The 15,830-nt window shown below is 42.1% G+C and overlaps 1 protein-coding gene across 1 annotated transcript; it reads right to left on the reverse strand.

The window, feature by feature from the left end:
* Positions 1-570: 570 nt before the first annotated feature.
* LOC104120282 (uncharacterized) lies at positions 571-4,447 on the reverse strand. The gene is made up of 3 exons (XM_009632023.2): positions 4,255-4,447; positions 1,232-1,330; positions 571-1,127 (listed from the first exon to the last, which is right to left on the reverse strand). The coding sequence occupies exons 1-3, from the start codon at positions 4,445-4,447 to the stop codon at positions 571-573; spliced, it is 849 nt and encodes a 282-aa protein (XP_009630318.2).
* Between the last annotated feature and the right edge of the window lie 11,383 nt (positions 4,448-15,830).

Genomic DNA, 15,830 nt, shown 5'->3' on the forward strand with positions numbered 1-15,830 from the left:
TGTGTCCTTATTTTCCACACAGTCCACGGGTAACTATTTTAGTATACAGATATTCATAAAGTCCCTTGCGTCGCGACTTCGTCGGTCTTCCTGATTTTTCCTTCACTATCGGTGGTAGGACCAAATTATCTAACACCTATGTTGGAAGGTCCCATGTATTTGCATCTGGAAGTGGATTAACTGGCACTTCATATGTCTTCTTAAAGTATTCCTTGGTGTAATAGGAAGAACAATATTTGGGTGCTTCTATGTGTGTGCAGTCCAATACTGCCATAGCATGTGGACAAGGAATCTCATCCACTTGAAATCGTGTGCACGAGCATTCCCTTTTTTGCATGCAGACTATGTTTCGCCTTTGTTCAGCATCCATTACTACATATACATAATCGGTTGAAGGACTCACCTAAATTTAAATAGATATCATTGGTAAAACAGGGATATGACAAGTATTAATGCTTTTTTGTCAAAGTATGTAATTCAGGCGTATGAAGTAAGACATGATAAAAGAATATTTACCGTCATCTTCTGCGACAAACTGCTATTTTCCTTCAGTACTTCGTTATATTTTTTTCATAGGCCAGTAAATGTACTCATTGCAGTCATTCTATTTGTATTATTCCATTCCATAACCAAATTCATCATGTAATCTAGCAAACTCGTGATCGGTAGCTCTCTTGCCTCTCTGTTTCTTGCATTGAGTGACTCGGCAATATTTGAAGTCCTCGCCATAGATCTATTAACAGTGAAATGCGCTAGGGACCACTTTTCATAACCAATTAGGAACATGTAACCACTTACCCTCTTATCAATGTTGTCCATATCTTGCATGAGGCGATTAAAATCTTCAATTTTGTATGCTCTGGCCATTGCAAAAAACACTTCCCTCGGTCGGTCATGGTTCTTCTTGAACTGCTTCTTTATGTTATTCCAAAGATGGAAGATGCATACATAGTGAAATACCTCTAGATACACAATCGAAGCATCCCTCAATATGCTTGCATGACGATCGGATACGATGCACATCCTTTCCCTTTCCCCAAAAGCTTGTCTAAACATTTCAAAAAAACATTCCCAGGAAGAATCATTTTCAGAATCGACAACAGCATAGGCTAGTGGAAATATTTTACCTGGTTAAGCAAATAAGAAAGCATCCACATGTTACTTTTGTTATACACGGATAACAACTATCTATACCATATATAATTATTATATGAGACTGTGACATATTCACCTGCCGCATCTTGTGCGCTAGCTGTTAACATTGTCCCCCTGTGTGATGATTTAAGGAATGTCCCGTCAACCACTATAATAGGGTAGCAGTATTTCCATCCTATGATTGATGCATTTAGTGCGACAAAAACATACATGAAGCGCCCATCCTCTGATTTATGTAACATTGTGACAAAACTAGGATTTGTCATATTTATCATATACAAGTGACCCGGCAGTTTACTATAAGATTCGCGTGGTATCCCTCTTAGCAGTTCAAGTGCCTATTCTTTTGCTCTATAAGCTTTTACGTAAATCATATTAATCTTACATTGTTGTTTCATGTCGCTCATGATGTCTGCCGGAGTATATATTATTTTTGGATTGACATATTTGTTGCAAATCATTTTTTGCAATGGCTGACGAAGTAGCATGACATTGTGAAAACAGTCTACTCGTCTCTGGGCAAGTGTGAACATCATGGAACCCTCTAACCTTGAAGACATTTGATTTGTGTAGACTTGAAGATCCAATACTTCATTTGCAACTTTCATCCACGCATTTAAGACAATACCTATTTAAAATATAGTGTTATGATAATGCACTGTCACGACCTGAAATTTTCACAGTCGGGACCATGATGGAGCCTAATATTTTACTTGCTAGGCAAGCCAACGTTAGAGAATTATTAAAACAAATTTTTATTTCCGTTCGGTAAATAATAATAATTAGCCAAGATGAAATATAATAAGTGCGGAATAATATAAAGACTGTATCAATTACTACCACCTGGATCTGGAGTCACAATTCACAAGTATTCTAGAATTTATTACAAGTAATAGTCTGAAAGAAATACAACTGTCTGCATGAAAGAAGCAGTAGAACAGAAAGATAGACGGGGACTTCAAGGTCTGTGAACGCCGACAGATCTACCTTGAGTCTCGGGATAGCGATCCAATAGCAAAATCTCGATCAACCCGAGCCGGTACCAAAATCTGCACAAGAAGTGCAGAGTGCAGTATCAGTACAACCGACCCCATGTACTGGTAAGTGTCGAGCCTAACCTCAATGAAGTAGAGACGAGGATAAGGCAAGGCACCTACAAATCAACATGTACAGTTTAACAAGGTATATACAGTTTAACAGTTTAACAGTTTAACAAGGTATAACAAGGTATAACAAGGTAACAAATCATATATACGCCTTACCTTCGCGTTCGCGTGAAAGGGCTCGCGTTCGCATAGAGCTTTCCCAGGTCCCCTGCCCAGCCTAGCTAAAGCTACGCGTTCGCATTTGACAGGTCATGTTCACATAGAGCAACTCCCCCCAATGCTCCGCGTTCGCGACCATAGTCTCGCGTTCGAGTAGAGTAAATCCTCCCCCAACCGAGTTTCCCCTTCGCGATCGCGAAGCACAACAAAGCAGACACCAGATACAGCAAAAATACCAGATTTTTCCCAAGTCCAAAACATCCCGTGGCCTATCCGAAACTCACCCGAGCCCTCGGGGCTCCAAACCAAACATGCACACAAGTCTAAAAACATCATACGAACTTGCTCGCACGATCAAATCGCCAAAATAACACCTAGAACTACGAATTTAGCACCAAATCAAATGAAATTCTCAAGAACACTTTAAAATTTCTAACTTCTCAGCTGGACGTCCGAATCACGTCAAAACAACTCCGTTTCTCACCAAATTTCACAGAAAAGTCTTAAATATTATAATGAACCTGTATCGGGCAGCGGAACCAAAATACGGACCCGGTACTAACAATGCCAAACATCAATCAATTCTTAAAAACAAATAATTTTCAGACTTTTAATTTTCATCAAAAATGCATAACTCGCGCTAGGGACCTCCGAATTCGATTCTGGGCATGCGCCCAGGTCCCATAATTTGATAAGGACCCACCGAGACCGTCAAAAACATGGATCCGGGCCCGTTTACCAAAAAATAGACCGAAGTCAACTAAAATCAACTTTTAAGGCAAAAATTCTTATTTTCAGCAATTTTTAACATAATAGTTTTTCGGAAATACGCCGGACTGTGCACGCAAATCGAGGAGGGTAAAAATGAGATTTTAAGGCTTAAGAGCGCAGAATCGAGTTCTAAAACATAAGATGACATTTTGGGTCATCACATTCTCCACCTCTAAAATGATCGTTCGTCCTCAAACGGACATAGAAAAGTACCTAGGCTGGTGAAAAGGTGGGGATATCTACTTCGCATATCGGACTCGGACTCCTAAGTAGCTGCCTCAATAGGCTGACCTCTCCCCTGCACTCAAACTGAAGGGTAACTCTTTGATCTCAACTGGCGAACTTGCCGGGCTAGAATAGCCACCGGCTCCTCCTCGTAAGTCAAATCCTTGTCCAACTGGAGAGAGCTGAAATCTAACACATGGGATGGATCGCCGTGATACTTTCGAAGCATGGACACATGGAATACCGGATGAACAGCTGCTAAACTGGGTGGCAACGAAAGCCTGTAAGCCACCTCTCCTACCCTCTATAGAATCTCAAAAGGTCGGATATACCTAGGACTCAACTTGCCCTTCTTTCCAAACCTCGTCACACCCTTCATGGTGATACCCAAAGCAGCACTCTCTCCCCGACCATAAATGCAACATCACAAACTCTGCGGTCGGCATAACTCTTCTGCTAGACTGAGCTGTGCGAAGTCGATTCTGAATAACCTTGACCTTATCCAAGGCATCCTGTATTAAGTCTGTACCCAACAACCGAGCCTCCCTCAACTCGAACCACCCAACTGGCGATCGGCACCGCCTACCATATAATGCCTCATAGGGAGCCATCTGAATGCTCGACTGGTAGCTGTTATTGTAAGCGATCTCTGCAAGGGGCAAGAACTGATCCCACGATCCTCCGAAGTCTATAACACATGCGCAGAGCATATCCTCCAAGATCTGAATAGTGTGCTCGGACTGCCCATCCGACTGAGGATGAAATGTTGTGCTCAACTCAACCAGCGTACCCAACTCACGTTGTACTGCCCTCCAGAAGTGCGAGGTGAACCGCGTACCTCGATTAGAAATGACAGACACTGGCACACCATGAAGAGGGACGATCTCACGAATGTAAATCTCTGCAAACTGTTCCGAAGAATAGGTAACTGCCACAGGAATGAAGTGCGCTGGCTTAGTCAGCATGTCCACAATAACCCAAACTGCATCGAACTTCCTCTGAGTACGTGGGAGTCCAACAACAAAATCCATAGTGATACGCTCCCACTTCCACTCAGGAATCTCTATCTTCTGAAGCAAACCACCAGGTCTCTGATGCTTGTACTTTACTTGCTGACAATTTAGACACCGAGCTACATATGCAACTATGTCTTTCTTCATCCTCCTCGACCAATAATGTTGCCGCAAGTCCTGATACATCTTGGCAGTGCCCGGATGAATAGAATACTGGGAACTGTGGGCCTCCTCAAGAATAACTCACGAAGTCCATCCACATTAAGCACACAAATACGACCATGCATCCTCAAAACTCTGTCATCTCCAACAGTAACCTGCTTGGCACCACCGTGCCGCACTGTGTCTCTAAGGACAAGAAAATGAGGATCGTCATAATGTCGATCTCTGATACGCTCAAACAAAGAAGACCGAGCAACTGTACAAGCTAGAACACGGCTGGGCTCAGAAACATCCAACCTCACAAACTGATTGGCAAGGGACTGAACATACAATGCAAGCGGTCTCTCACCAACTGGAATATAAGCAAGGCTACACATACTAGCTGACTTTCTACTCAAAGCATCGTCCACCACATTGGCCTTCCCGGGATGATACAATATGGTGATATCATAGTCTTTCAATAGCTCCAACCACCTCCTCTGCCTCAAATTGAGTTTCTTCTGCTTGAACAAATACTGCAATCTCCGATGATCCGTGAATACCTCACATGGCACGCCTTAAAGATAGTGCCTCCAAATCTTCAATGCGTGAACAATGGTTGCCAGCTCTAGATCATGAACAGGGTAATTCTTCTCGTGAACCTTCAGCTGCCGCGAAGCATATGCAATAACCTTGCCACCCTACATCAATACCACACCCAGACCAATACGAGATGCATCACAATATACTGTATAAGATCCTGAACCTGTGGGTAATACCAATACCGGTGCCGAACTCAAAGCTGTCTTGAGCTTCTGGAAGCTCACCTCACACTCGTCCGACCACCTGAACGGGACACCCTTCTGGTTCAACCTGGTCAACAGGGTTGATATGGATGAAAACCCCTCTATAAATCGACGGTAGTAGCCTGCCAAACCCAAGAAACTACAGATCTCTGTAGTTGATGTGGGTCCAGGACAGTTCTGAATTGCCTCAATCTTCCTAGGATCCACCTCAATACCCTCTGTTGATACAACGTGACCCAAGAAAACAACTGAACTTAACCAAAACTCGCATTTTGAGAACTTAGCATATAAATGGCTGTCTCTTAGAGTCTGAAGAACGATCCGAAGGTGCTTCTCATGCTCCTCTCGGCTATGAGAGTAGACCAAGATATCATCAATAAACACAATCACAAAGGAATCCAAGTAGGTCTTGAACACTCGGTTCATCAAATCCATGAATGTTGTTGGGGCATTTGTCAGCCCAAATGACATAACTAGAAACTCGTAATGCCCATACCAAGTCCGAAAAGTTGTCTTAGGGACATCAGATGCCTTAATCCTCAACTAATGGTAGCCAGATCTCAAATCAATCTTTGAAAACACCTTGGCACCCTAAAGCTGATCAAATAAATCATCAATCCTCGGCAATGGATACTTGTTCTTGATGGTGACTTTGTTCAACTGCCGATAATATATACACATCCTCATCGATCTATCTTTCTTCTTCACAAACAACACAGGTGCACCCCAGGGCGAGACACTAGGTCTAATGAAGCCCTTATCAAGCAAATCTTGCAACTGTTCCTTTAATTCTTTCAACTCTGGCGGGGTCATGCGGTATGGCAGAATGGAAATGGGCTGAGTGCCCGGAGCCAAATCAATGCAGAAATCAATGTCCCTGTCCGGTGGCATCCCCGGCAGGTCTGCAAGAAACACCTCTGAAAACTCACGAACAACTGGCACTGAATACATAGAAGGAACCTCTGCACTACAATCGCAGACATAAGCCAAATAAGCTAGACACCCCTTCTCGATCATATGCCGAGCCTTCACATAAGAGATAACCCTGCTGGTAGAATGACCAAGAGTCCCTCTCCACTCTAATCGAGGAAACCCCTACAAGGCTAAGGTCACCGTCTTGGCGTGACAATCTAATATAGCATGATAAGGTGACAGCCAATCCATACCTAGTATGACATCAAAATCAACCATATAGATCAGTAGAAGACCAACACGAGTCTCAAGACTCCCAATGGTGACCACACATGAACGATAAACACGATCTACAACAATAGCATCTCCCACTAGTGTAGACACATACACAGGAGCACTCAAAGAATCACGGGGCACAACCAAATATGAAGTAAAATAGGATGACACATAGGAGTAAGTAGATCCCGGATCAAATAGAACTGAAGCATCTCTACTACAAACTGACACAGTACCTGTGATAACAGCGTCAGATGACTCAGCCTCAGGCCTGGTTGGGAAAGCATAACATCGGGGCTAGGCCCCACCACCCTGAACTACGTCCCTTGGACGGCCTCTAGCTGGCTGGTCTCCACCTCTAACGGCCTGACCTCTACCTCTAACAGTCTGGCCTCTACCTCTGGCTACCTGACCCCTTCCTCTGGCTGGCTGAGCAGGTGGTGCAGCAACTGGTGCCAGATCCATGGCACGAGAACTCTGATGTTGTGAGTTGCTGGTTGCCCGAGGGCAAAATCTAGCAATGTGCCTCGGATCACCACAAGTATAACATAACCTCGGTTGTTTTGACTGCTGACCCTAAAACTGACCATGTCGACCTGAATAACCACCTTAATAACTCTGGAGTGGAGGTGCACTAATAGGAGCTGGTGGTGCACTGTAGGCTAGCTGGTCGGAATAATGTATCTGAGGGCCACGACCACCTGAGGCATCGTGGGATGCCTAGAGTGCTGAATGAAACGGCCTGAGAGGATGGCCTCTACCAAAAGTACCCCTTCCTCTAGATGAGGCACCGCTGAACTCACCGAAATAACGAGGTCTCTTGTCAGACCCCTGACCTCCCTGAGTAAGAACCATCTCGACTCGTTTCGCGACATTAGCAGCCACCTGAAAAGAAATCTCACTCCTTATCTCCTTATCCATCTGCAATCTAATAGGTTGAGCAAGTCCATAAATAAACCTCCTCACCCTCTCTCTCTCTCTCTCTCTCAGTGGGAAGCAGAAGAATAGCATGACGGGCCAAATCCACAAAATGAGTCTCATACTCAGTAACAGTCATACTGCCCTACTGGAGACGCTCAAACTGACGGCGACGCTCCTCTCTTAATTTGATAGGCAAAAACTTCTCTATGAAGAGCTGAGAGAACTGGTCCCAAGTAAGAGCAGGCGACCCAGCTGGTCTGGCCAACAAATAATCTCTCCACCATTTTTTGGTGGAACCAGTTATCTGGAATGTAGCAAAATTGACCCCATTGGTCTCCACTATACCCATGTTCTGCAGAACCTCGTGACAGCTATCAAGATACTCCTGGGGATCCTCTGAAGGAGCACCACTGAAGTGAACAGGAAAGAGCTTTGTTGTGAGACCCCAGGTGTTTCTCTCTTCTCTTACGTAATATACGTAACGTGGCGTGGTTATATTAGGTATATATGATTGGGTATAGCACATTGGGAGAATAAGACTGAAAATGTGTGGTAATATCAAGGAACTAAACTAAAGCTTTAAGTCAAAGTAATCCCTTAAACAAAGGTTCATGGTTAAAGAAATGGCTCGGGTAGCACCCCGCGCGTTCGGAAGGTTTAAGTTACCTTGCACCTGTGAGATAAGACTAAGAGTGTATAATATGCTAAGAATAATGTATTATGAGGTATTATAATATCACACTGGTCACATGTTAAGTTTTGGAGTCAAGCAAGTTGCGAAATAAAGGTCGGCAAAAGTTATCGTAAATTTCTCTAATAAATTTTCTAAACTTTGGGTCAAATATATCAGATCATTTCTCCCAATATATAAAGAGTTATGGGACCCACAACCTACCAAATCGAAGGTCTACGAGCCTAGTTTGCAACCAAAGAAATCTTACATCAAACCGACATTGGGGAAAAACGTTATGACTGTTTTACCGCGGACTATCCGGGCTGAAATCGGGTCGCGAACCAGGTCGGGTCAAACAAGTGGTATAAGTCGAAAAATCCGACTTTTAAGACCCCAAAACATTTCATCTTCATCCCAAAACAGTGAGAAAGCTTAAGAGAGGGTTTCATGGTGTTCTTGAGTGATTAAGGTGCGTTTTTAACGATTTCTATCGTTAAAGTTTGCCCCCGTGCCTAGAAGCGCAATCTCTACGCTTTGCAATCGTTTTCCCCTTCTATTAGCTGTGTTTGGAGCTATTTTTGGAAGATAGGAAATTGTTGTTCTTTCTGGTTCTTCAGGATTTATACTTGGTTTGCCAAGGTAATCATCTTGGGACTCTTTTATGATCGTTTTTACAAAGTTCTACGGGCGTTTCGTCAAGTTAGGGTCATATGGCAAATCTGCCGATTTAAACTCATTTATGAACTGTTTATAAGTGCGTATAAGCTGCATATATATAGTGGTTTCGAAGCTTAGGATGTAAGGAACAACTTTCGTGAAGGAACTACAAGCATTCGGATGTTCGTTGGAGAGGTATGTTAAGGCTAAGCTTCGTCCTTCCTTTTAGCACGAATTTAGGGAAATTCCTAAGACGCCAAATGTGATATTTTACTATTCTGTTGCTAGAAAGACCTTCTGTGAAAGGCATTGGTATCGTAGCTGAAGTATTTTCATGATGCTATTAGGTTGATATTCCACTCGTTCGGTTAAAAAGGGTATTCGACATCTATATATGTCATTTTGTCGGCTTTCTTAAATATATGTCCATATATATGAATTCTTATTCGTCTTTGGGTTGTGTGACTTAAAAATAAAGGCATTTAGTATTTGCGATCAGTCCTTCTTCCTTGTTAAAGTGTATTTTAAAATCTCTAAATGACACGTTGATTTCAAAATTTTCAAATATAATTTTTATGTTTAAACTACTAAAACATTTGATTTTTTTTGAAATACTTTCTTTTACTAATTATCAAGAAATCAGGTATAAGGACTAAGTGAAGCACCTTAAGCTTTTTATGAACATATTCAGAGTTAAGTTATCTTTCTAAAAGTCGAGTTAAGTTTTCAAACTTATTAAAAAAGATATGAGGTTCCACGAGACATTTGTATGCGATACGAAGGTGATTATGAGATTATGAGAATAAGAGTACCAATGAGCCAAGGTTGGCTAAGTTCTTGTTATGGCCTATTATGTGCATTCAAAGTTCATATCATACATGACATATTATGCATGGACTTCGAGCTATAATCGGAGGTAAGGGGCCTATTTGCCCGAAAGACTATATATATTGTACAGATGGCCACAGGTTGGCAATATGATACCGGTTAGCTACCGGGAGAGACCGCCATTGCTAGCATTTGGTTGGGTATGTCATGCATTTACATCAATATATATGTATTCACGACATACGATTACACGAGCATACCATGCATATTTTATTACTATGAGGTCGGATGTCGGCCATGGAGGCTATCAGAGTTTCAGTGTCAGGTGGTATCTTTATTACCTTTTTACATCAGCTATGTATGATTCTACTTTCTGCCTTACATACCAGTACATTTTTATTCGTACTGATGTCCCGTTGCCTGGGGACACTGCATTTTTGTTTCGTGCGTGCAGGTCCAGGTAGGGACTCTGATCGACCCCTCCGCTAGGATTTCAGGGTTCAGCTGTGAGTTGGTAAGCTCCACCTCTTCCTGGAGCTTTCATAGGATGGTTACTTTTGTTGTACAGTTTGGGTATAGTTGGGGCCTTATCCCGACAGTGCTTATGACACTCTTAGAGGCTATTGTGGACACAATATTCTGGGTTTCTTTTTTTGCTGCTTTCAGTCTCCAGCCCATAGGCTTGGCATGTATATATAGGTGTGTAGGCATGTATGTCTTCAGTCGCGGCCTCGTCGGCCAGCTAGTATTTTATTATTTTAGATTGTCTACCTATGTTTATATGGCTTATTGTTATTCATGTCATAACCTTACGGTCCAGGCTTAGTATTTCAGATGTTGTGCTGCCCGATCTGTTGGGCCCCTAGTCTAGTTAGCTAGTATGTTTAGTGGCTAACTCGATCGAATACAGTATCGAGTTCCAGTCGTGCCTCCCCTAGTTTGGGGCGTGACATTTGTAAACCTGTCCAATCTCCACAAAGCCTCAGAAGACATAACTGACCCATCTCCGACCTGTGCCGTAACAACCGGCTGAACTACTCCGACTGGCTGAGCTGCTAGAGCCTAATACTGGGGAACTATCTGCTCCGGAGCGGGAGTAGTGGGAGTCTGGGCTCCTCCTCCAGCCTGAGAGACTGCTAGTGCCATGGGAAATGCGCCAGTCTAGTCCACACTCTCCATAAGGCCCACCAAACGGACCAAAGCGTCCTGAAGTACTGGGGTGGCAATGAACCCCTCCGGAACCTGAGCTGGTCCGATAGGAACAGTTTGGGCTGGAACTTCCTCGCCAAGATCTATTTGAGGCTCCACTGCTGGGGCTGCTGCTCGGGCTCTAGGCTGAGCCCTGCCCCTACCTTGGGTTTGACCTTTACCTCACGTAGGAGCTTCCACTGGAGGCTCTGGCTACTGCTCAGCTGAGGAAGTGGTACATGTTCTCGCTATCTGCGAGAGAACAAGAGTAGAAGAGTACAATAAGTATTGAGAAAACAACATCGCACGATAGAGGATAATAGAAGTGAAATTTATTCCTAAACTTTATAGCCTCTGGAAGATAAGCACAGACATCTCCGTACCGATCCTCCAGACTCTACTAAGCTTGCTCGTGAATCGTGAGACCTAGGCAACCTAGTACTCTGATACCAACTTGTCACGACCCGAAATTTCCATCGTCGGGACCGTGATGGCGCCTAACATTTCACTTGCTAGGCAAGCCAACGTTAGAGAATTATTAAACCAAATCCTTATTTCTATTTGGTAAATAACAATAATTAGCCAAGATGAAATATAATAAGTGCGGAACAATATAAAGACTGTATCAATTACTGCCACCCGGATCTTGAGTCATAATTCACGAGCATTCTAGAATTTACTACAAGTAATAGTCTGAAAGAAATACAACTGTCTGAATGAAAGAAGCAGTAGAACAGAAAGATAGACGGGGACTTCAAGGTCTGTGAACGCCGACATATCTACCTTGAGTCTCCGGATAGCGGTCCAATAGTAAAATCTCTATGAACCCGAGCCGGTACCAAAATCTGCACAGGAAGTGCAGAGTGCAGTATCAGTACAACCGACCCCATGTACTGGTAAGTGTCGAGCCTAACCTCGACGAAGTAGAGACGAGGCTAAGGCAAGGCACCTACAAATCAACCTGTATAGTTTAATAAGGTACATACAAATAATAGTAATGAAGAATTAGACAGGAGATATCAGGAGGGGGAAACATGCTGGGGGAAATACGAGATAAAGAACTACAGCAGAATGATAACTGGAACAACCAACATACTATGAATCAACAGGAACACGAATACAGTAAAGAAAAAATGCACGGCATCACCCTTTGTGCTTTTACTCTCAATCTCACCATAAAATCAATAGAAACGGCACGGCATCACCCTTCGTGCATTAACACTCACAATATGGCACGGCATCACCCTTCGTGCATTAACACTCACAATATGGCATGGCATTACCCTTCGTACATTAACACTCACAATATGGCACGGCATCACCCGTCATGCATTAACACTCACAATATGGCACGGCATCACCCTTCGTGCATTAACACTCTCCCTTACCATAATAAAATGCATAAATAACAACAGGGAGATAGAATAACAAGTACAAGCCTTACTTCAACATTTGGTTCGACAACATCAATCTCAACTTTAAAATAAATTCTCAATTATCACTAGAAAATCCATAAACATGATAAGAACGATCAATTTAACAACACTAGTATAAACATGTAGCAATTAGGCATAGGAAAGAGACAATATAAGAAAAATGGAAGAAACATGGAAAATAGGTAAATTGGCGGTGCATAAGTACTCGTCACCACACATATACGTCGCTCACATGAATTTCACATAGCAAATAGTCTAAGATTCCTAATTCCCTCAAGTCAGGGTTAGACACAATACTTACCTTGCTCCGAAGGCCACTTAATTCTCAATCACAGCTTTTCCTCTAGAACTCACCTCCAAACCACTCGTATCTATTCAAAAATGACTCAATAATATCAAATATTGCTAAAGGAATCAATTACATTGCATAAAATAAATTTCCCAAATTTTCCTCCAAAAAGTCAAAATTCGACCCCGGGCCCGCTTGGTCAAAACCCGAGGTTCAGACCAAAATCTATTTACCCATTCACCCCCGAGCCCGGATATATAATTGGTTTTGGAATCCGACCTCAAATTGAGGTCTAAATCCTCAAATTTCCGAAATCCCTAGTTTCTACCAAAACCCCAAATTCTACCATGAAAACTCTAGATTTTAGGTTGATAATTCATGAAATGTAATTGGTAATTGAAAGAAAATGGTTTAGAATCACTTACCCACACTTTGGGGAAGAAAATGACTCTTGAAAATCGCCTCTCACTGTTTGGTTTTTGAGAAAATAATTTTTTTTGACTAAATATCGTGTTTGGATTCTGGTAAGTGTTGGGTGACAGTGTTCATCGCGATCACGTGAACATTGTCGCGTTCGCGAAGAGCAGCCTCCTAAGGACTTATGCGATTGCGGATGGCTCTACACATTCACAAAGGTTAGCCCCCCTTACCTTCGCGTTTGCGTGAAAGGGCTTGCGTTCGCATAGAGCTTTCCCAGGTCCCCTGCCCAGCCTAGCTAAAGCTACGCATTCGCGTTCGACAGGTCGCGTTCGCATAGAGCAACTCCCCCCAATGCTCCGCGTTCGCGACCATAGTCTCACATTCGTGTAGAGTAAATCCTCCCCCAACCCAGTTTTCCCTTCGCGATCGCGAGAGTGACTACGCGATCGCGAAGCACAACATAGCAGACACCAGATACAGCAAAAATACCAGATTTTTCCCAAGTCCAAAACATCCCGTGGCCTATCCGAAACTCACCCGAGCCCTCGGGGCTCCAAACCAAACATGCACACAAGTCTAAAAATATCATACGAACTTGCTCGCACGATCAAATCGCCAAAATAACACCTAGAACTACGAATTTAGCACCAAATCAAATGAAATTCTCAAGAACACTTTAAAATTTCTAACTTCTCAACTGGACGTCCGAATCAAGTCAAATCAACTTTGTTTCTCACCAAATTTCACATACAAGTCTTAAATATTATAATGAACATGTACCGGGCTCCGTAACCAAAATATGGACCCGGTACTAACAATGCCATACATCAATCAATTCTTAAAAACAAATAATTTTCAGACTTTTAATTTTCATCAAAAATTCATAACTCGAGCTAGGGACCTCCGAATTCAATTTCGGGCATATCTCCAGGTCCCATAATTCGATACAGACCCATCCGGACCATTAAAATACAGATTCGGGCCTGTCAAAATACGGATCCGGGCCCGTTTACCAAAAATATTGACCGAAGTCAACTAAAATTAACTTTTAAGGAAAAAATTCTTATTTTCATCAATTTTCAACATAAATGTTTTTCGAAAACACGCGCGGACTGCACATGCAAATCGAGGAGGGTGAAATTGAGATTTTTAAGGCTTAAGAGCACAGAATCGAGTTCTAAAATATAAGATGACCTTTTGGGTCATCACATGCACTTCTTCAGATTTTTACACTGGTGTCTCAACTAAACAAGCAGTATACATATGCAATCTCATTATACAATAATTATACATTTTTTATACAAGCAGTATACACAAAATTACAAAGAAGTGAAATCTCATTCGTAGAAATCATACCTTGTTGTAGATGATCTATCCACTATAAATTGACATTTTTCTCGTATTGCGTAGTACTTTATTACACTAATGAGTGTATCTTTGTCCCAATACAACTGACCTTCTGCAATTTCTTCATGTTGTGGATTGTCTATCATACAATTTCCCTTCATTATCTCAATTTTGTCTTCTTTTCCATGATTATCCATCATCTCAACAATATTAGTTATGTGTACTTCTTCTACGTTCTGGCATTTTAAACTCGATGAAGTTGTTGCGAGTAAGTTACCACCCAAGTATGAACTTGAATATGAGCATTCAGCACTTGAACACACAGTTTTCAACGTTATGGATAATGGATATTCAGTGATATCCAAGTTTTTCTTTTTCATCTCCATATACAAGCGCACACTCATATCATTGTCTATTGGAATTGCTATATAGACATCCTTCACTGTATATCTTATCTCCATTGCACTTGTAATTGAATTTGTACCCAATTGCTTATATATCTCATCAACAAAATACTTGTAACGACCCGGCCAGTCGTTTTGAGTATTAAAACCTTGTTCCCCTATTTACCGCTAAATTTATGCTTTAAAGTGGTTATGTGACTTTCCGGGGAAATTAGTTCTGGTCCGGTGAGATTTTGGAATGAATTGGAACACTTAGTTCCAAGGTTTAAATCTTAAGTTAAAATAGTGACCGGATGTCGACTTATGTTTAAATGATACCGGAATATAGTTTTGATGATTCCAATAGCTATGTATGGTGATTTTGGACTTAGGAGCGAGTCATGAAAATTATTTGGAAGCCCGTAACTAAATTAGACTTGAAATAGCTAAAATAGAAATTTAAGTTTGGTGTTTGACCGGGGAGTTGACTTTTTGATATCGGAGTCGCAATCCAGTTCTAAAACTTTTCATAGCTTCGTTATGTAATTTATGACTTTTGTGCAAAATTTGAGATCAATCGGAATTGAATTGATAGGTTTCGGCATCAAATGTAGAAGTTGGAATTCGTTAGTTTTCGTTAAGCTTGAAATAGGGTGTGATTTGTGATTTTAGCGTTGTTTGATGTTATTTAAGGTTTTGACTAAGTTTGTATGATATTTTAGGACTTTTTGGTGTATTTGGTTGAGGTCCCGGGGGCCTCGGGTGAGTTTCAGATGGTTAACGGATCAAAATTTTGACTTAAACAGCTGCTGGAATTTTTTGATGCCTGTAACTGGTTTCCTTCATCGTGTTCGTGAGAGGAGTCTCACGTTCGTGAAGAGGAACTGAGGGTATGGAAATAATTTCTCTTCGCGTTCGCGAAGAGGAAGACGCATTCGCGAAGGGTTGGCAGGATGTGCATCGCGAACTCGAGAAGGGTGACGCGTTCGCGAAGAAGATTTGGTGGCAGTGGAACATTAAAGCTTCTCATTTGCGAAGGGTAGCTCACGTTCGCGATGGCCAAGCTAATTAAAACATTGCGTTCACGAGGCTGCCTTCGTGTTCGCGAAGAAGAAATTTGGGCA

This window comes from Nicotiana tomentosiformis, chromosome 7, assembly GCF_000390325.3.
Source record: "Nicotiana tomentosiformis chromosome 7, ASM39032v3, whole genome shotgun sequence".
NCBI classification, from domain to species: domain Eukaryota; kingdom Viridiplantae; phylum Streptophyta; class Magnoliopsida; order Solanales; family Solanaceae; genus Nicotiana; species Nicotiana tomentosiformis.